Genomic DNA, 21467 nt, shown 5'->3' on the forward strand with positions numbered 1-21467 from the left:
ACATTGCCAAGAAAAGTTCCATGTTCTAGAAAATACTTAATTGACCATAGAAAACTTTCCAAATGTGGTGAATTATTTGGGAAATACAGGTGACTTTTGTGGAACCAACCTCATGTCTGAAATCTTTTATGGTGTTTGGTTGGGTTTTGTATGTGTTTTTTGCATTGGCCTACTCCACACGTCACAGTAAGCCAAACTATAAATCTTGGCTATGGCTTGTGGTTAGTGAGCAGAGAGCTTAACGAAGAGCCCAGATTTAAACAGCATGCTAACTAAACTTTCCCTTAGCTCAGTGCTGTGTTGGGAGTAAAAAGGTTTGGGGAGAGGCAAAAGCATTTGCAAGTTTCTCTCCAGGAGCCCACATATTCACACAGTTCCAGTAAGTCATAGTTTGGCATACCGTACTGTGATGTGCAAACCAAGCAATTGAATGTCTTGAGTTGATCCCATTAATTTAAGACTTTAAGAGGTCAAATGTCTTGAGTTGTATTTTGTGTCACTTTTCTTGTGATTGATTTATTAGCATTGCTTCCTTGATATTTCACTGATATTGACACAATGGGATGGCACAAACAAAGTTCTAAAGGTAAAATCATGAGGGTTTTGTCATTAATTTTTGCATTGCTCAGTCTTTGGTGTCTTGTGGTGTGGCTAGTACTTCAGTTATTTGTAATATGATGAACTGGTATCACATTATACATAGGTGTTGGTTAAAAAGTTGATTTTTGATGTTTGACAGCTTTGCGACCTCCATAAAATGTTATGGGACTTTCTCAGGTTTCTATTGTTGTGGAGTGCATAAAAGCTCAAAGATCCTGCTATGCAGATGCCCTACTTTTGTTGAATTTTGCAAACTCTTTATCAGCCGTATTCAATTTGCCCTTCATGAACTATGGGCATAAACAATTCAACATCCTGTAAGTGGAGTATCTTCTGCACGTGAAGCAGTGTGCCAGAGGACCATTAAAAACAACCACAAAGCTAATATTGTTCTTATGGTATGTGAACTGCGCCCCACCCTCTGATAACATGAAGAGATACCTGCTTTCACATAGCTCTCTGCATCTTTTACTGGAAGACCTTTCTCAATGTGCCACCTACCACTGAGCGTGAAATTGGTTACGTCTTGGAGCTGGTTCTTATTGGTGGAAGTCTCATGATTGTGGAACCTCCCTTTCCTCTATGAAGACTGCCTAGCTAACATTTTGTTGTTCTTTCAGGAGGCTTATGGGAACATGTTAGAAACATTGTAATTGACTGGTTTAATTGTGGTTTTCTTGCAGATTTGTATTTGTTTTATTCTTATTTAATTGTTGTTTTAAATGCAGTATGTTGTAACCTTCTTTGAGTTCACCTAGTAACAAAGAGTTAGGACAGAAACCACACGAATGAATGAATTGCATCATTCATTAGCCTCCTTAAGATTTTTGAACTTGGGCTGATGGCATCCTTGAATGAATCATGAAATTATATTTAGTTCTGGACCAGTAGTGCTATCATTCTTGGACACATGGCTATCTATGCATGGCTTATGCATAACACTGAGAGGGGTGGTGCTGTAATTCCACAGGGAAGGAGCAGTTTGAGCCCCACTCTTCCATGCGGAGAGCCTGTGGTGTTAACTGGGCTCTCCATAGCATTGTACAGAGCCCCTCCCAATGCCAACATGAATATCCCCTGTGCCTTTCCTCCCCCTGCTGCAAAAGATCCTCCTTTCCACAGCATTGGCTGACAATACTGAATAGACCCCCAGTTGAGCATATTACTGGAGCCCAGCAGATGAAATGGGAAGCAAATGACAGCAAAGACTTAAAAAGCCATCGCATATGGTCTTTGCTGAATTTTGGCTACACATCCTGCATATTCCCTGCTCAGATTCTAAATGTCATATTTAAAGCTGTCATGGAGCAAAAAAAAAAAAAAACCACACACACACACACAAACACAACCCATGAAGCTATTAGGACTCCAGTTTCATTCAGCTTGTTTACCTTTATCTGTGAGCGAATAATAGTGTGAACTTTATTACCTAGCATACAAAGACATTTGGTTTGGTTTCAATAGGTCTGAATATATTTAAGCTGGCGCAACCTATTAAGTACTATAACTGAATTACAGAGCTGTATTTTATTCTCCTGCAGCTCAAGTGTGGCGCTTGGGGATCGCAGGCTCTCGTAAGACAAATTTGTTGCACTTACCGATGAGCTTTCCTCTTCCAATGATGTCCTTGCGTTATGCCTTCAGGAATACAATATGGAATAGATTGAGTTAGGGAGAAATCATTTGTGGAAGAGTGAAAGTTCCTGTTTTTATCTCCAAGGGAGAAACTAGATAACTTGCTCACCACAAAGGGCCATGAGGGAAATGGGAGTGTGAAGGCTGTAGGTAATTTACATATTTAATTGTATGGAATTTATTTTACGTATTTTTATCAGGTGATTTGTCAGGTTCCAATTTATCAGGTGGCTCTCAACATTTAAGGATGGAAGTAAACATTAATATACTTATACCTTTCATGATTCTGACAGGCACATGACTCAGGTTTCAAGAGCATGTTGCCACTGTTTTTACAAATGTCTTTATTCTGAAATTATTCTCCCAAAATGCAGGAGAATCGAGCCATGCTCCACAAGGGGGCAGTCGACCTTGTGCACAGCTCACAGTTAATGCATTTTGCAAAAGAGCTGCTAAGGTCTCAGGCGAAGTTTGGGCAGACTTGTAAAGAGTTTTATTGCGCAGAGTTATTTATTCAGTCTTATATACAAAGTCAGGTCAATGCTTACCTAGCCAAGTTACTGGTTATTCTGGCTGGCCTCCGCCAGTCTCCTTACTAACCCTGGTGACCTGAGATTGTGCCAGGGGCTGCATGGATGCAAGGCAGATGCTGTGCCAGCGAGCTATGCCCTCTCACAACCAGTTATGCCATGGCAAAGGTCTTTTTATGGTCCCCAACCATTTCCCCTTGGAAGTGATTACTGTTGATTTCAGTGGGACATCCCAGTAAAAATGTGCTTACGGTTGCAGCCTTAAATTTCCTAAACAGCCTTGCCAGCCACCCTTCTAAATATCTGTGGAAGAGTTCAAAAGACAGTGGGGCATGTAGAGCTCTACTTCAAAGTGGCTGCATAAAGGTTACACTCAGCGAACGCCATATGTAGTGAAAGATAATAAAGAGGAGATTGAGATCTGGCAGCTATCAGCAAGATACACTGAGCCGAGTGCTGTATAGAAAATGTGGCCAAGAAGAGGCCGTCTTAATTTCCATGGTACGTGCCTTGGTCCAGCGCTTTGTGCCTTCCAGCTACCACATAACCCAAATAGCCCAAACCATGCAAATCCCTATTGACGTGATTCCAAGAAGACTGAATAAGAACTCTGAAAGACATGCTGATCATTGATGATGTAAACTGTGGATATGTGCAGAACTTTTACTAGGCATAATCTAAGCCAGAACCAATCTCTTTCCCGGCTCCCCAAAATCGACGTTATTCATTGGTCACAGTGGCAATTTCCTATTGTATTTCCCACGGTGGTGAATTTCTGCAAATGAGGCTTGCCCCTAGAAATACAATCAGAGTCATGTGTCATTTTGTTAAGGAATGGCCACATCCAAAAATATGCAGCCTGAGTCAATGAATGCTTACTTAGGAGAAAGTCCAGCAGAAGTAAATGGAATTGACTGCCAAGTAATTCATGTAAAATGGGTGCACTGGAGGAGTCTGTTGGCTATTTGATGTCCTTGAACATATTGACATCACTGCTATTAAGGAATGAACATGATATTTTCATATATTTTGTTTCAGTTATTACCTCATTTGTCATACAGAACACGTTGCCTTGACATTAATTTTCTTTCATTTAGTTATTTCCCACCTTGATTTACTGGGTATATTTAAGCTGTCCATGTATATTGATGTTTTTATTGAACTGTATGAAAAATAAGACTGGACATAGATGGAGGGAGTTGTACTTTTAAATTTCCTGACCAAGGGATCCAAATCTTTTGTTTTGTTTTCTGGAGATGGAGCAGTATGTAAATCTTAGTTGCAAAAACTGTATTTTATTTTTTTGGTCTACAATTAAAAACACATGTGATGGAATATGAACTTCAAATGAGAAATACTTTCCAGGTAATGAAATTGGTAAACCCCACTCTGCATGCCAGAAAGACAGTGTGTGTTGTGTGGCGGTGGGTTATTTGATAAGAGATTAGAAGGTGTTTTGTGTTTCATGGGTTACACCACTGATTTTTTTTTTTTTTAAAAAATGCCTTTCCCCACAAAACTAGCACATGTAAAATGCTATTCCTAATACTGGACCATCTAAAAAGAGTAATAAGGATATATTTTTAAATACATGAAAGGGAGAGTGTTTAATTACAGCTTTGCACTTCAATCCAACATGTGTATCAAATTATATCACACTGGTTTCAGTTGTACTGACCTTGTGTAAACAGGTTTGGGCTGGGGTGCTAAACATGGGAGACATATTTTCAAATCCTCACTCTAAAATGAAGGATTGTGAGGGCAGCACCTCCCTTTTTTGAATGGGAATAACAGTGACCTTCTTCACAGCTTTAATAAGCTCCAAACAGATCGATAAGCTGCTCACTAGAGTTACCAGTTTGAAATCTCATGCTAGAGCTTCACAGGTTTTGGTCAGAGGTTATACTGGGCTGGGGAGAAAGACTCCCAGTTTGTGTGAATATACATGGATACGTATGGGCTGAGATTAAATCATTTACTTATAACAAACTATCTGACAACATTTATATAAACCAGTCCTTGAATATATTTTTCAGTGAGGCTAATTGGGTCCCTCCTGAACTTATGTATGCCCCCCAAAAGAATCTCTCAGTTTCAAAGGCCTTTAGTAGTATCTGCACATACCATTTTTTAAAAAAAGTTATTTTCCATAATCATGAGGACTAGAAATTTCCTTTCAAAATAAATCTAAAGACATTATTTTTGCCGTGTGCGTCATGAATGCAGTCATGCAGATTTTCTGTTTCCTTTATACTCTGACCTTAATTAATATACCCTCCTCCCTGTCCAATTTTAACAAGAGCAGTTCATGCCTCACCCCAAGACATTGAAACTGAATACTTTGTTTATGGAAACACTGCTCCAGTTCTGAGCATATGAGGGATGCTTTCCTGCTACGTTATGTAGTCATCAAAGGTCTCTTTTACATAGCAACCATTTTAAAAAGTATATCCAAAATGGATCATGCAACTCTTATCTTCTCTAACAAGAGTGCTTTATTACATGCAATCACCCCAAGATCAGCTTGCCTGACGCTGCAGTGATCTCTTGGAAGTTGATCTGAAATCTTAGGCGCAGTCCTGTGCCCAGAACTCAAAAACTCCTAACGTTTAAGAAATTCCCTGTTGTAAAACGCGCCCTGTCTGTTCAGTGACATTATGTCCTTGGTCACCCAAACACATGTATCCCACCCAAACATCTTTCTTAAGATCTTGAGCCGAGTCATGACACGTGCTAACATATGAGGCAACTCATAGGGGCCAAGATCCCTTCAGCCCCCCTAAAAAAACAAAAAAAAAACATTTGAGAGGGTCAGCACCCCACCCCACGCAGCTTATAGGCATTGCCATTCAAATGGAGTGTGTGTGCCAAGTCTTGTGATCAGTTATGTGAGGTTGGGCTTACCTGCCCTCCCCCCAATATTTTATTCAAGTTTGCATGCTATTATTAAGGGGAGGGAACTAGCAATAGAGCACAGACTCCGCCCTGGGTGAAAATCAAGGGTTTGTAATATTTACTACAAAATATAAAAGTGGTTAATAGGTATCTACCACTATACATGCGGCAGAGAGACAGACCCCACCTTGTCTGGACTTGACAGCTCGCTTGAACAATTCTCTGGGGACAGGTGGACGAATGACTGTATAAGGGAGACGTGAGCAGCACTAGGGATCTGGGAGGCTGCAATGGAGGCCTAGATACAACAGGGCAAACTCAAAAAGCAAATGGCATGGAGCTGGGCCAGGAAACCACAGAGCAGTAACTTAAAGGAGAGAAGACATGGCTTCATGTTCTCTGTAAGTCCTTGACTTGTCCAAAGAATTAAACAAACACAGAGTGGAGGCAAGAATGAGAGGCAAAGGAAGTAGGGAAATTGAGATGCAACAGTTTGGAAATATTGTACCTAAAACACAGAGAAAGAGCTTTAATGTTGTTGTTGGCCTTCTGAGAAAGAGAGGGCGTGATGGAGCAGAAGGGGGTCATCTCTTAAATGGGAATGAAAGCTGGAGCAGGCAGTTTTCAAGATCTAATCTGGCATCTCCTCTTTTCTTCCAGGTAAAATGTGAGGCTAAATTGCCTTTGCACAAAACCAAAAATAACAACAGCAACTGTAAAAAGGGCTCCAGCGAAGATAAATCAAAGGTTTCTGTAGGTGAAGAATGCAGAGCGGATGAACAGGCATTCCTTGTGGCACTTTATAAATATATGAAAGAAAGAAAAACACCAATTGAACGAATACCCTACCTTGGTTTTAAGCAGAGTAAGTAGAATTTTCATTGCATTTTTGGTTTGACATTTTAGAACAGTTTGGCTTCTGGGGTTGATCGGCTTGATAAGGTGGGACAACTTTGTGGACAGATATGGCCCTCTTTAGCTCTCTCTTTGTCTCTTCTTTTGCACTGTACATTTAATATAAAACTAATTGTCAGGATCCAGAGCTTTATAGGCATTGAGATTTCCCCTCCCGCCCTTTGAGCAGAAACCCCACCACCAATGCCATAAAGCAAACTACTTTTTAAAGTCTTCTCGGTTTTCAAAGTAGTTTGCCGTGTGGATTTGGGAGGTGTGTGGGGGGGGGGGAGGATGCTATTTGAGAAACAGTATCCCAAAGCTCCCATAGGCACAACGAGTGGGTCTTTGTATGTCAGCCAGTAAAAACCTTAAAAAGGAAAACACATACATACATACATACATACATACATACATACATGCACACTGGGACCTTTGAAACGAGAGTTGTTGTCATTGTGTTTATATCCACCAATACATTTTTCCATCCCTTATCTTGCAGTTTCTCTTCATTTTGGGCAACTGCTGCTGGAAATTTATAGTTTTAAAATACACTGCTTGCGATCAGAACCTGGCATGTTTAAAAAGGTTCCTGCTCTCCCTCTCCTTTTGATAAATACTGCAGCTAATGTCTTCCCTTGAATTAATAATACGACATACTTTTATTGTACCCAGATGTTCCTTCGGGGGGGGGGGGAGTCCCACAGATATAAAAGGAAGGCATCTAAAGGTGGCCAGAAAGTAGGTGAAGGAGGTCACAGAGTATAAAAATAGACAGGATCTGTTTACAGACATCATAGCACAATGCTAAGGATTGCTTTGGAAAGAGCACTTTTTGAGTCAGTGCTTATAAAAGCAACAATTGATAGAGAACATGCAACTGTAATTAAATTTTGCATAAACATTCTATAGCATGGAAGAATGAACATCGCAAACGATGAAAGGTGTGCTTTTATTAGCCTATAAGGTATCTAAATTATTATAAAGGGAGGAATGCCTTACATGGAAATATGACTTTCTCAAACCTATCTTCCCAGATTAAATGTGTATGTTATTTTGATGAAGAATGTCAAACCTCTGTGTTTTACATAACAATTTACATACCTAATAGCAATTTACACTGATTGCAACAGACCTCTAGCAGTCATTATAAACTTATATAACTCCAAAATGATTACAATGTTTGCCTGAAAAACCGGCTGCTTGAAATAGAAGTAAAATTAATGTACTATGAACAGCTTTGTTGCATTATGCATTTGATTCCGATTAAATCAAGGCCCGAGCAAAGCCCTTGATAGCTCAGGGAGAGTGCAAGGTTCAGTGAAGCTTTTTATTTAGAACATTTTGAGATGGTGTGTGTGTGTGTGTGTGATGCTAATCCCCCCCCCCCTTATTTGTCACTAACAAAGAGGCACATTTTTAAAAGCAGGTATTTATTGGGTCTCAATTTCCCAGCTTTGCCATGAGATCATTCTGCAACATGTAGCTGAGATAAACTGGCTTGTTTGATATTCAGCAATGTGCCTCATGTTTCCTCAGAGCAAGATTACTCAGGAGTAACTGAGCTGCTCATATAATGGCCAGGAGTACTCGCTGTGTTTGTCTACCTTGACATGTGTAAACACATGAGTAGGAAGAACCAGTTTAAATAATATAATTCCCCTGTTGCTGAATAAGTACAGTGAATGTTCTTTGCTGTGCTGTGTGGTTCAATAATGAGTACTACTCCCTGGGGAACACCCATAATTTATGTAATATTTTGGAGGCAATTCATACAGCACCATTATGAGAAGCTCTTTGATGGGGTAAAGGGAGAAAAAAAATGCAGTCAAACCTATTTTACTGCATTCTGTAGTTCTCTCATTACAGAGGATTCTAAAAGTGGCCCCTAACCCTTTAAACTTAAAAGAAAACCTTTATTAAAAGAGACAATTGGATTAAAGTGCAGATATACGGACAATTTAAAAATAAGTCATGATCATATAGGGAGGTATAATCACATCAAAATATATTTATTTATGTCTATCTCTCTAGCTAAGCTCTTTGACATGAGTTCAATAGCCAACAAATGGCATCCACTTCATATGGAATGATGGAATTTGCATCCTTCCTTAGCTCCAATGTTAAAGATATTCATTTTTGCCAGCTCTGTAGTGGACCAAGCTTTAGCTAGGCATTCTGAAATGTCCACAAGCATCGGTATTTTGGATGCTTGAGGGCGTTTGTGCCAGCGTAAACCAAAATTCTGCAAACCATCCCATCTAACCATGTCAGTCAAATTTGATCCATTAGAAACTTAGTTCAGCATCAATCAACAGCAGGGATGGTTTGAAACAACCAGTGCAGAGACAGCCGTGCATTTTATGCTAGTTGCAAAATAGGGATGATAGCAGGAAACAGGCAACGCACTCCTGATGGCAGATGGTATGTACAAGACACCCATGCCTGGGATCTGGACCATGGGACTATAAATGTTCCCACCAGTGGAAGTTCCCCATAGGGCTTCCCCTACTTTCAAGAGTTTCATAGACGAGTGCAGGGGCAGCATGACTTTGCAAGGAACACACCTGGCTATTGGGGTGGCGCTGTGGGTTAAACCACAGAGCCTAGGACTTGCTGATCAGAAGGTTGGCGGTTCGAATCCCCACGACGGGGTGAGCTCCAGTTGCTCAGTCCCTGCTCCTGCCAACCTAGCAGTTCGAAAGCACGTCAAAGTGCAAGTAGATAAATAGGTACCGCTCCAGCGGGATGGTAAATGGCGTTTCCGTGCGCTGCTCTGGTTCTCCAGAAGCGGCTTAGTCCTGCTGGCCACATGACCCAGAAGCTGTACGCCGGCTCCCTCGGCCAATATAGTGAGATGAGCGCCGCAACCTCAGAGTCGGCTACGACTGGACCTAATGGTCAGGGGTCCCTTTACCTTTACCTTTAACACTTTTGGGAGGTCCGCGTAAGACAGTGCATGATCTGTGAGATGTGCACCAAGACCTCTTGAGATGGATTAGACTCTGAGAAAGCTGGGGTGCAGTTGTATGGGAGATACGGTCGCTCTGGGTGCATCTTGATATTCCTCACCCTGCAGGCTACATTCATGGCGAAATGAGCTGCTCTACTTGTAGAAGCTTGTTTCCTCATGTGGAAGAGGATCTCTGGATCCCAGCCAAGGTCTCTTATCTGAGTGGCAGTAAATACTTGTTTAATCAAGGACTGCTTTGTGTATGCACTCCAGTTTCCTGCTACATTAACTAAATGACATTTTAAAAATAATGCTCTTTCTAATAACTATGTTAGTTTTATATAGGAACATATAATGCAAAGCTTATTTCGTGTGTTTTGTTTTTTATGCTGTTTGTTTTATATCCTGGAAGTGAATTTAAGCTCAGTAAAAAAAATAAAAATCTTTTATATCTGTAACTGTATCTCAGAGAAATGTTTTCCCTTGTGATTTTAAGAAAGGAATGGTATATGTGCAAAGCCAATGTTTACTCTTTGAATTATGTAAATGTCATTTGCAGATTGTTTGTCTTTCTCCCCCCCAAAAAACCCTTTTTGTGTGCGTAGATGTGATTGTTATCTTCTTGCTTCACTATGAAAGAAAAACTGTTTGATTTGCATTTCTTTGAAAAAAGTTGGTTAATGCAATGCTTATCTAAATACTTATTGTCCCTCTAACAGTTAACCTTTGGACTATGTTTCAAGCTGCTCAAAAACTGGGAGGATATGAAACAGTAAGTGTTTAAGTAACTTAAATGGGAAAAAAATGTGTAATCTAGCTTTCCCCTGTTTGGGGTGGTGTTTCTTTTTCTCAAACACACACACACACACACACACACACACACACACACACAGGAAATAACAATGTAGTACACACACACACACACACACACACACACAGTGGGGTTATTGGGTCCTTTTTTTAGAAAAAGCCCCAATTAGTTCCAGGTTTGGCAAAACTGTAAACTTGTTGAAGAAGAAAAAAAAACACTTTTTGAGTGGAAAACATGTGTAACTCTTCCCTGTCAAGGAAATTGGTTGGGTCTGTAATTTTTTCCCATGTTGAGAAAGGGCTATTCTTGTACAACAAGCCAAGATTGCATAAAATGACATTTCACTTGGCATAGTCCCTGACATCTGTTCATGTTGGAATATGGGAAATGTATTAAATGCTTTCAAAAGTAATCAGCGTTGTCCATTAAGGAATAGCTTGGTGCAGTATCTTTCTTTACTGTGAATAGTAAAAGATCTTTATTAGACAAGGGTCAGTGCCACATAAACAGGAAGTTATCCAAAGTATAAAGGCAAGGGGGGAGGGAAGCGGAACACTCTGACACTTTTTATCAACTAACCATATCTGACATGGCCACTTTATTTTTAGCTCACAGGGAAATTTGATGGTTGCGGATTTTACAGCATGTATTCCAAACCAATAAAATGTTGGAGCAACAAACTGCGATTAAGATCTTGAAATGAGAAGAAAGAGCTGCTTTAATATGGCATATAAAGATGGCATCTGCAATAAAGCCCATTTGACATAAGACGATCGTCATTGGGAATATTTCCCCAGCCCATAATGCTCAGATTAGGTTGTGCATTTCCTGCCACAGTTGAATGCAAAAAACATATTTAAATAGCTAGCTAGCTAGCTATATTTATTTGTTTTGCTTTGTTCACTGAGTATAAATCTGGGCTGCATCTATTCCATAATGAAGTAACAGAGAACACAAAAGCTGAAATTAATTTAAGCTGAAATGTAATCACTCTGGTATTTGTCCCATAGAACAAAGCCTGTTGTGTCATTTTAATGCCTGTGCAGTTAGCTAACATATCTGTGGTTGTGAAATAGTAATCACAGACAGGTATTGGTAGCTTTAGTTGACTTTCTTTGGTTTGCATCTGATCCGAGTGCCTGATTCTGTGCTTGTTTACTTGGGAGTTAACCCAACTCTAATTTATTTAAATTTATTCACTACATTGGGTACACCAAATAGCTGTTGTTCTCTGAGCAATGTACAGAAAACATCAAAAACTAAATATACTAAAACAACAATAATAAAATTAAAGCAGAACTTCTTATTTAAGCACTAAGGAAGGCTAAAAAAAGTTGCCAATCAGCTGATAATGCAAGCATTAAAAGTATTCTTTGAGTTTTGCTTTGAAGTAAGGATGTATATGATTCCAATGTGCTAACCTTTGGAAAGTTCCGCTTCTGCTACAGTTTTTGGTGTTCAAAGGCTTTATTCATGCAGGAACTATTTACAGTAGAGATGAGAGAGAATAGAAGACATATTTTCTCAGCAAGTTGGGAGAGTGAAAAATGGCTCAGCTTTTAGGGTTGGAGTTAACAAACAAGTGCTGGCTAGATTGCTAGAGAAGCAGTGCTCTCTTGTGGTTAGCTAGAAGATCATAAGAAGGAAATTTTATTTGCTTTTCTCCAACACTTCTGGGCAAATGCTATTAGAAAGTGAAATTAGGCAAGTCTGTTAAGTTGGAGCCATCAAGTTAATGACACGCCTTAAATCTTGGCCCTTACATTGTTCCAGATTTTGTATTCAAATAAGTGGGTAGTTTACACACAAAGGGACGCAGGTGGCGCTGTGGGTTAAAGCCTCAGCGCCTAGGACTTGCCGATCGAAAGGTCGGCGGTTCGAATCCCTGTGGCGGGGTGCGCTCCCGCTGCTCGGTCCCAGCGCCTGCCAACCTAGCAGTTCGAAAGCACCTCCGGGTGCAAGTAGATAAATAGGGACCGCTTACCAGCGGGAAGGTAAACGGCGTTTCTGTGTGCAGCTCTGGCTCGCCAGATGCAGCTTTGTCACGCTGGCCACGTGACCCGGAAGTGTCTCCGGACAGCCCTGGCCCCTGGCCTCTTAAGTGAGATGGGCGCACAACCCCAGAGTCTGTCAAGACTGGCCCGTACGGGCAGGGGTACCTTTACCTTACACACAAAAAACAGCAGCAAAGTAAGATAAAATATGGAGTAGTGACAAAGAGAAGTCAAGATAGCCTTTGAAGTTATTTCTAACAATCTGGCCATTTGGGGTGCCATCTTATGTAATGTGTTCAATGCAACTTTCTCCCTGAAAGGATTTCTGCCTTAGTCTATTAAAGCAGCTAAAAATATTTGTATAAACCCTCTTCCCAGATGTTGCATAACTTGTTAACCTCCATCATTCTTATCCAATGTAAAACTATAGTTTTCTCCTTAAATGCCATATTCATTGTATTTTTCACACCATATTACAACCTTTGAGCCATTCTTCTTTCCAGTAGAGTGAAACTTACAAATTGAGATTTCATAATGTGCAGGATTTAGCAGTTCTGATTTAAGCTTTCATCACTTTGACCAAACTAAGCTTAAGGGGCTGTCTGCCCAGCCAGCAAGCAGTTCATGTTCTGCTGCAAACAATTCAACTAAAGCAGGCACACGAGAAAGCTTCCCTGATCTGAGCAGGAATGATGAGGCAGAGGATACAGGGTGCTGATACTAGCACCACTCCTGCATATACACAGATTGAACAAGATTCTGATGCCCATATTTTCCCTTGTGTTTTGCGGCACTCCTGCTGTCAGCAACAGCTTTTGAGTGGGGCAGAAGGGGTTCCTAGTTTGAAAGGGTGCCTCTGAAGACCTAGTACATGTGCAGCCCATTAGTTTCCAGCATAATTCAGATAAGAAGTGTTGGATACACTTCAGCATGCACCTGATAGATATCCAAGTGGCAGATTTGCATTGGTACACATATACTCCTAATTCACACCCCACATTTGTTTGTTTGTTTGTTTGATATACCATATTTTTCGCTGTATAAGACGCACATTTCCCCCTCCAAAAATTAAGGGGAAATGTGTGTGCATCTTATGGAGCAAGTGCAGGCTCCTTGGCTTCAGCAATAGCAACGCGAAGCCTCCAAAGTGCAGTGGGAGCGCTCCCGCCGTGCTCCAGAGGCTTCGCATTGCTTTCACTGAAGCCTGGAGAGCGAGAGGGGTCGGTGCGCACCGACCCCTCTCGCTCTCCAGGCTTCAAAGATAGCCGCCGGAAACCTCCGGAGTGCAGCAGAAGCTCCCGCTGCGCTCCAGAGGCTTTGGGTTCCTTTCGCTGAAGGGTAGGTGCCGCTTCAGCTAAGGCGCAGCGACCCTTCAGCTAAGGAGAAATTGAAGGGGCTCCGTTTCTCCTGCTGCTTCGCTGAAGGGGCGCTGAGCAGAGAGGGGGAGAATTTATTTTTTTCTTGTTCTCCCCCTCTAAAACAAGGTGCGTCCTAAGGTTGGGTGCGTCCTATAGAGCGAAAAATACGGTGTACTCCTTTCTGTTTGTTGTTTAGGTGTAAGGGTCAAAAATCTTTTGGTGTTGTTGCTTTTCCTGAGGCCTTCTGTATGTTACAAAATTATTGTGGAGTTCTGAATTCAGAACAACATATGCCGGCATGAGCTGCTTAAGAATTCTAGTTGAATTTAGATAGTGTTATCCTTTTGGGAATTTTAGTTGTGCATGATAACCTAAATGTCTGAAACAGGGACTGCCAAATGTCTGTAGATGACAGTGGTCCATGATGTCTGATTTATTGCCTCATGCAGTCGTCCAGCTGTGGGAGTCGAGATGGGGGCTGATAAGTCCAGCTCAGGTTGGCTATTGCCAACTAAACATTGGTTATCTCTTAACTTGAACATGTGAGCTCATTTTCCATTGAATGGATGTGCCACAGGCTGGAGACAGATGTAAAATACAAACAATAGAGAAAAGCGGTTTTTCCTGATGACTCAGAGTAAATGCCTTATTTCCTTCAGAGTTAACATGAAATCAGTGTTTTGGAAGTAATACTGTCACACTGGAGGCATCTCTCCCCCAAAGCCTTTACACTAGATTCAGAATCAGGCTCCTGGGCATCATTCATCATTTTAAATCAAATGATATCTATACTGACACTATTTCCAACAATATTCTGATTGCCCCCAAGATTCGTTTTTGAATTTGCATTGGCTGTGGAGGTGTTCTCTGTTTCAGAAACCACCCCATTGAACGATCTTAATTGCATACCATTAGCTTGTGTCTGCTTTTTGAGTCAACAGATGCTTGCTCTTCAGTGGGGTATCAGGCTACACCTGCAGTTCATCAGATTTACTTTTACAGAGTTTTGAGGTGCAGTGTGTACATAAGAATTGCCCTAGTTGATCAAGCCAGGTGTCCATAATGCAACTGGTCATGGAGAATCCATTTAGCTATGGATGTCTTGGAGATGCTCTTATGTGGCTACAGCTTTCACTGTCTTGATTAGGCCTATCGTTATGACGTCACCTGATAAGAGTCATGGGTAGTGGTGAGGAAGGTGACCAGGAGCATAAGAATAAAAGCAATAAGCTTCAATGAAGGTGTGCTTCCCCTACTGTCAAAATGTTACAGTACAGTCAGATCAGAACTGATCCAGTTCATAGCAAGTTTAAACTGAGAGAGGGATTTTAATGTAGCTGGAATTGGACAGTAGCGTATCCATCCCACACCCAAATGGAGGTGAGGAGACGCCAAACAGCTCAATGGTGGCTGACTGTGCTAAGTTGGCATGGAATGCTGATTTGCTTTGGGGAGTGGGGTGGAATGAATCATAGCATCATAGGACTGTAGAGTTGGAAGGGACTATGCAGGTCATCTAGTCCAAAGCCCTGCAATGCATATTTTTTTTTGCCTAAGGTGGGGCTTAAACTCACAACCCTAGGATTAAAAGTCTCATGCTCCACCATCTGAGCTATGAATGAAATGGCTGGATCCCTGAAGAGTAAAGCTACAGGTTGCAGTATTTTGTTGCAGGGCCCCACTTATGCCATCTTAGTATCTCTCTCTTTCAGAGTTGCCCCTTTTCTGTTTTAATCTTCTGCCATTTAAAACCATCCATATAAGTTTCTTCTTAAAGATGAAAGTAGTGGAGCCTCCCTTGCAGAGCAGGGTAGCTCTAATGGGCTATAACGTTTCCCGATTTTAATTAGATCCATCCCAATAAATCTGAGAAAATGCAGAGGTAATAATAATAATCCAAAGACTCAGGTGATTCTTTAAAACAGTAAATTCCCACCTGTTTCAAACTTGCCCGGATTGCTCTTTGGGGAAAATTTAAATTATAGTAGGCTTTGAACCTATTCTATTCTGTCATATTCCTTTTTCTGTGGAGAGACTGACAGTTTTAAGCAAGTCTCAGCTGTTATGATTGAGAGCTACGGCCTCAGACCAAATCTTTAAATAACAAATAGTAAGAGATGTTCAGCAGTGGAACAGACTCCCATGAGAGGTGGTGGACTCTCCTTCCGTGGAGGCAGAGGTTGGATGGCCAACTGTCATGGATGCTTTGTTGAGATTGCTGCACAGCAGGGGGTTGACCCTTGGGGTCCCTTCCATTGCTACAATATTGTGCAAATATTCTTGCAAATATTGTTGCACCTTTAAGCAGAAACAGAGGGACACACATGAATTAGAACAGATTGTCTTGAATCAAATATCAAAAAGGAACATTACAGGTGGTGTTCTCTTTATAGTTTTTTAAGACCAGGTTCTCAGAAGGCCCACTTTAATTACTTAAATTTAACCATGGGAAGAACATTGATCACTTAGATCAGGCATGGCCAAACTTGGACCTCCAGATGTTTTGGGACTACAACTCGCATCATCCCTAGCTAACAGGACCAGTGGTCAAGGATGATGGGAACTGTACTCCCAAAACATTGGGAGGGCCAAGTTTGGCCATGCCTGACCTAGTTAAAGTTCACTGTTCTTTGGTGATAGTTGCAGTGGAAACTGGGAAACATTACAATAACATTGCAATGAATGGGTTACTGTCTGTATTAATATGGGAAGACAGAATATGAGCTTGGCATTTCCATTGCAGCTTTGAGCAAAGATTGCACTGAAGAAGCCTTTTACGATAGAAGGAAAATGACACTTTTATCTAGCAATAAGTTGTCCAAACTTTAAACAACAGTTGGAAGCATACTGCATTTTCCAGTATGAAAGTGAAATTTGTATAGAACAGCTGAGCACAACTTGTGGCCCATTAAACCAAATGGAGCTTGTCAAGTATTAGTAGCTTGGCCTGCCAGGTGTTTGAGACTGTCCATGTTTTTGCAATTCCAGACAAGTGGCAAAGCAGTAAGCTCACTGAGCCCCTGGTGTGATGCTCTACTTGGCTAGTGGGCTGAATTTGACTTGTAGAGTTGCAGTGTGTTAGTTTGGAGTGGAATACAGAATAGTCGGAGAGCAGCAGGGGGCAGCAGTAGGGATCCTGACGGTATGTCTGCTCCCCATATCACACTAGCACAAAGGAAAAATGGGGGGGGGGGGACTTGGATAAAAGGATGCTAACGGAAGGAAAGTCTAGTGTCGATTTGTGAGCAATCATGCCCTAAATGTAATGGTGGCAGGGATTTCTGAACTTTCCAGAAAAAAGTTTGCTTCGTTCATATCCTTTAAGAAGATTATGACATCAGGCTTTAGGCCTTATTTTTTAAAAAATTAAATAAGGCATGGTGTCGAGACTTCCAGGAACTGGGTCTTTCATCACCACGTCAGCATAACTTAGCATAATCACTATGGTAAATAAGTGGTGCTGGCCTATTGATTTCAGAGCAGGCATGACTGCCAAGAGAAACTGAATCTGAATTAGTAAAAAAAGAGAGAAGTGTTCTATTAAACATTTCCACACCTTAAACTGTAATGCTAACAATTGGGGGAGAGGAGCATCCATTCTGTTAAAAGTGTGCATTTACATTCAGGTTATTCACTTTTAACTGAATAAGTGCAATGAGACCAACCAAACAGCCGTTTTCCACCTTGATCTTCAAAACTAGTCACACTTGGCACAGAATCCAAGACAGATTGATACTGACTTCCTTGTCACTTCATTTCTCTGAGCCATAGTGGGCTTGAACACTCTCTTGTACCTACCGCAAGAGCAGTTTCAACCTCCAGGGATAATCAAAAAACAATTTCCTTGTTCCATGCCTGCGTCTTGGCTAATCTGCCCTGTTGCGCCACTGTGCCCATTTCGGTCTGTGGTGTGTGCATAAATGGGTCTGTAGATCAGCCATCTTGTGTGCACCTCCCCATATGGGAGTCCTGGATTTGCCAGCTGTGCCCCATGCACTCTAGATCTGATGGGATATTGTGTGCCAGGAGGCCTTGTTTATTTGCACACAACATCCCCACAGCGTGTGGAGGGAGGAGCCTGGGATCCGGGTGTGTGTAAATGCCATTTCTACAGTCATGCACTTGCTCCTTTAAGTTGAAAAAAAAACCCAAAACAGCTTTGCAAATAAGTTGTAACTGAATATTTAATTTCCCCACACAGAAGACAGTTTTATCAAGGTTTTGGGTTATTTCATACCACTGATGAACAAATAGGCATTTTTGATTTAATCGGCATCTAGAAGTAGGCGGTGGTTATGTCTAATGAGAACAAAACAAAGATAAGCTTCAAGGATGTTTCTCTGAAATTATAACATTACCAAATAACATGTCTTTTGCTTTTGAAGCTGGGTTTCTGAAAAGGAAGCGTTTTATCTTTATGCAGAGCAGGAAAAGCATCATTTACCCTATAATATTTAACTGCTCCACTCATCTGCTCTTTTTAAGATTAAAATTACAGGCCCCCAGATTGCAAGTTTTGCTATTTGTTTTCTTTTGATTGCTGCCTTTGGCTCCTTAGTGAACTTCATCAGCAGCACTGTGGGTAACTGTAAAGAATTCTGTGGGACTCTCTATTAAGCACCACAGCATTCCACAAAAATGACAAAATTCACTCAGAATTTATTTTTAAAAAATCTTTTCTAAGCAATTTCCCACAACATGCCCCCACTTTTTAAATTGCATGCAGAAAAAGGTTGACTATTACCACGCTTTGCCTCTCAGGTTCCTGTTTTTCTTCCTGTTAAGACTATAGAAAATAATGAAGTGGAATTCAGAACAATTATTTTGCCAGGTCTTGTATCTATTATTCTTTTGACCCCATTTTTCTGTGCAACGTTCCCCCACCACCACCAAAAAAACATAGCTTGCAAGTTAATACTTTATAAGATGTTTATTTTCTTCCATTTAGCCAAATAACTCAGATATTAACATTGGATAGTGTTTAGATTTCACTACCATTTGAACTATATATTTTACTGACACAGACGGATGAAAATAAACAGCTTGTAACATATAGAGTTACAGGCTGTGAGTCTATGTGGATTTAGGGGAGCCTGTGATGGATTAAGGGTTTGCAATGGATTCATTTTCACTAACTCAGTTAAAATAACTATGTAATCATTATTTGTGCTTAGTTTGAGATTCATTTTCATAATTTACCAAGGGATTTGTCTGCATACATTTTGATGCTTAATGGCCCTCAATTGATTGAAGTTCCTTTTCAAGAAATCGTACACACAAAATAGCAAAATTGCTTGATAATGAGACAGCAGTAAAACCCAATTGTACAAAAAAAAGGTTTATGTGAAGCAAATGTGAAAAATGTCTCTCTCTCTTTTGCTTTTAAAAGAGCCATAGATACATATTCAATCCGTTCTAGAGGGGATTTAACAGTGCTTGTAGTACATGGCGTTCTAAATGTCTCACATATACATTTGTTGCTGTGAATTCAAACGCTGCACACACACAAATATCTGTAAAGATGCAAGATTAAATTTTCCATTGCCACTTTTACAGATAACAGCACGCCGACAATGGAAACATATTTATGATGAATTAGGTGGTAACCCTGGGAGCACAAGTGCAGCCACGTGTACTCGTAGACATTATGAAAGGTAAGATAACAAATATGAAATGCTTGTTTAATAAAGGAGAAAAATTAATTTGAAGGGACTTCAAAGCCTTTTGTAAAGAAATGCGGACAGAGAGGGGGGAGAGGCAAGAAGGCCTCTTACCAAAGGCACAGTAAATATTCCATCACCAGTTTAGTCCTGTAATATGCTGTAATTTAAACCAGTGTGTGTCTCCGATTGCAAAGCAAATAAATCGGGGGATCTGATTCCTTTCTTCTTCATACCTTGTTTTACCAAAGCTTCTATAATATAGAAGCTGTAACTGATGAGCAAAACAGATGATAGTTTGATGATGGACAAAATGATCATATCTTAACTGCTTTGGCTGGGTTTTTTTGTTGTTTGTTTTTTTGTCTTTTAAAAACCACTCTGCAGATAAATGCAAATAAAGCAATGTATGGCTGTCTTCAGATTAGTGGGATGTTCCCATTATAAGTCACGGGGGAAAAAACATTTCTTCCATATTCCTTTAATGTTTTCTTCTCCCCTTTCTTCTTGCAGCTGACAACCATTTATCTTTCTAAAGTGCAGCAGAGTTGCTGTTTTATAAACATTGATTTTGTACCCTTTCTGAGTTAATAATAGTTTCCAAAGGTTGGGTATCCAGCGTACATCGGATAACATGATACGGTTGTGATGCTTCCTTAAAAGAATTTTGAGAAAATACGGCCATTAATAAAATATGTGTGCTTTCAAGCTCTGAAATGAGCAATATGATCTCATGCTCCAGATCACTAACTAGTTTCCTGTAGGGGCCAAGAGAGTGTTTGTTTATCACCATCTTACAGCATTGCAATGCTTTTTTGACATACGTTGAACATACGTGTCTTTTCTAAAGTGTTAACTGCTAGCCAGACTGAAAGAAATGAGGTGCCAGCCATATTCTGTATAGGACTATTGTTCACTTTAAATTCCAGAGTGAAAATCTGATTAGTCTTACAGGTAGGTAAGTAAATGTCTTCTAGCGTGGGAGCTTGGATGTAACTGTACAAATTATGGACAATCCACATTAAGAGTTGGCCGTTCTCAGTTGATCCCACTGAATAATATGAGTCAAAGTAAACAGACTCTTTGGATCATAGCCAGTGAGCACAGTTTAGAGAATTTTAGTTTAGGCAAGTCCCATTAAATCCAGTGGAGGTTAGCTGGTTCCTTGTCACCTTGATTTCCATGGGATTTTGCCTCACTTGGGAGGCAAAGAACATGGCTTGGGAGAAAAAGAACATAGTGTGGTATCCAACTAAGTCATACTCAAGGGTAGACCCATTGAAATCAATGGACTCGACTAATTTAAGTGCATTAATTAAAATTTGTCTATAATTCAATTGCATACAAACCGCCTTTAGCAATCTCCCTATACAGGAGAGGCAGTGTTAGTGCCCACGTGGAAGGTGACTGCTGTGAGGGACATTTGAGTGTAGTCTCCATTTCAGGATCAAGCGACAAGTTATCTTAAGCACATTTTTTTTTTAAAAAAGCATGCTTCATTGGCCACCTAGTTTTTGAGAAAAAGCAGCTATGTGGAGAGGCAAATAGTAGCCAAGGTGTCGATGTCACCCTGATGTTTGGCCCCATTCCAGAATGTGGCCTTGATTGCTTTTTCTGGAAGAAAAAAAAAGTGGCCATGGAAACACACTTTGTGGTTTTAATGCAATCTTTGATACTCATTGCAAATCAGTGGCTGGTGTAGTGGGCGGAGGAAGGGTTGATTGGTCCAAATACCCTCTCACCCCACAATAGATAATGAGTGGAGCATGAATTTCCCCTGATCATGCCAGGATGCGTTTGTGGGGCAAAGGATGTCTGGCCACGCCTAGAATTCTTTCTCCCAGACTTTGGTGCTTCTGTTCTTGTTACTCATGCTTCCGTTCTCTTGCTGTGTGAGAACTGGGAACAAAGAAATGGGCTTGTTGGTGCTGTTGCTTCTGTGAATTGGACCCTACCTTTCTCAGACAGGAATATTAACAGGTGAACGTTTTCTGGCTTCTTGATGTCTCTTGGTTTCTGCTCTCCCCCCACCCCCATCAACAGAAGTTTGCATTTCAGGCAGGTTTTCCTAAAGTGGTAGCAAAATTAGCTGCAGTTTTCACACTTCAGTTAAGCAGCATAAGGCCTACTTTGTAGA

General features: G+C 40.7%; 1 protein-coding gene and 1 long non-coding RNA gene across 5 annotated transcripts in view; one reads left to right on the top strand and one right to left on the bottom strand.

Moving 5' to 3' along the window:
* The window catches only part of ARID5B (AT-rich interaction domain 5B), a 178514-nt gene that overhangs the window by 127951 nt on the left and 29096 nt on the right, over positions 1-21467 (top strand). For 3 of the 4 annotated variants that reach the window (XM_083740266.1, XM_083740268.1, XM_083740269.1), the window contains 3 exons: positions 6321-6525; positions 10227-10279; positions 19227-19324. In XM_083740266.1, coding sequence (XP_083596392.1) covers positions 6321-6525; positions 10227-10279; positions 19227-19324 — 356 coding nt within the window. The remainder of the gene's footprint in view (positions 1-6320; positions 6526-10226; positions 10280-19226; positions 19325-21467) is intronic. The other variant, XM_083740267.1, reaches the window with a different exon arrangement.
* LOC310845501 lies at positions 1926-12126 on the bottom strand. Its single transcript, XR_014564812.1, has 2 exons — positions 9478-12126; positions 1926-9139 (listed from the first exon to the last, which is right to left on the bottom strand). It is a non-coding gene; the product is annotated as an uncharacterized lncRNA (long non-coding RNA).

Source organism: Podarcis gaigeae, assembly GCF_964106915.1.
Source record: "Podarcis gaigeae genome assembly, chromosome: 5".
NCBI lineage: Eukaryota > Metazoa > Chordata > Lepidosauria > Squamata > Lacertidae > Podarcis > Podarcis gaigeae.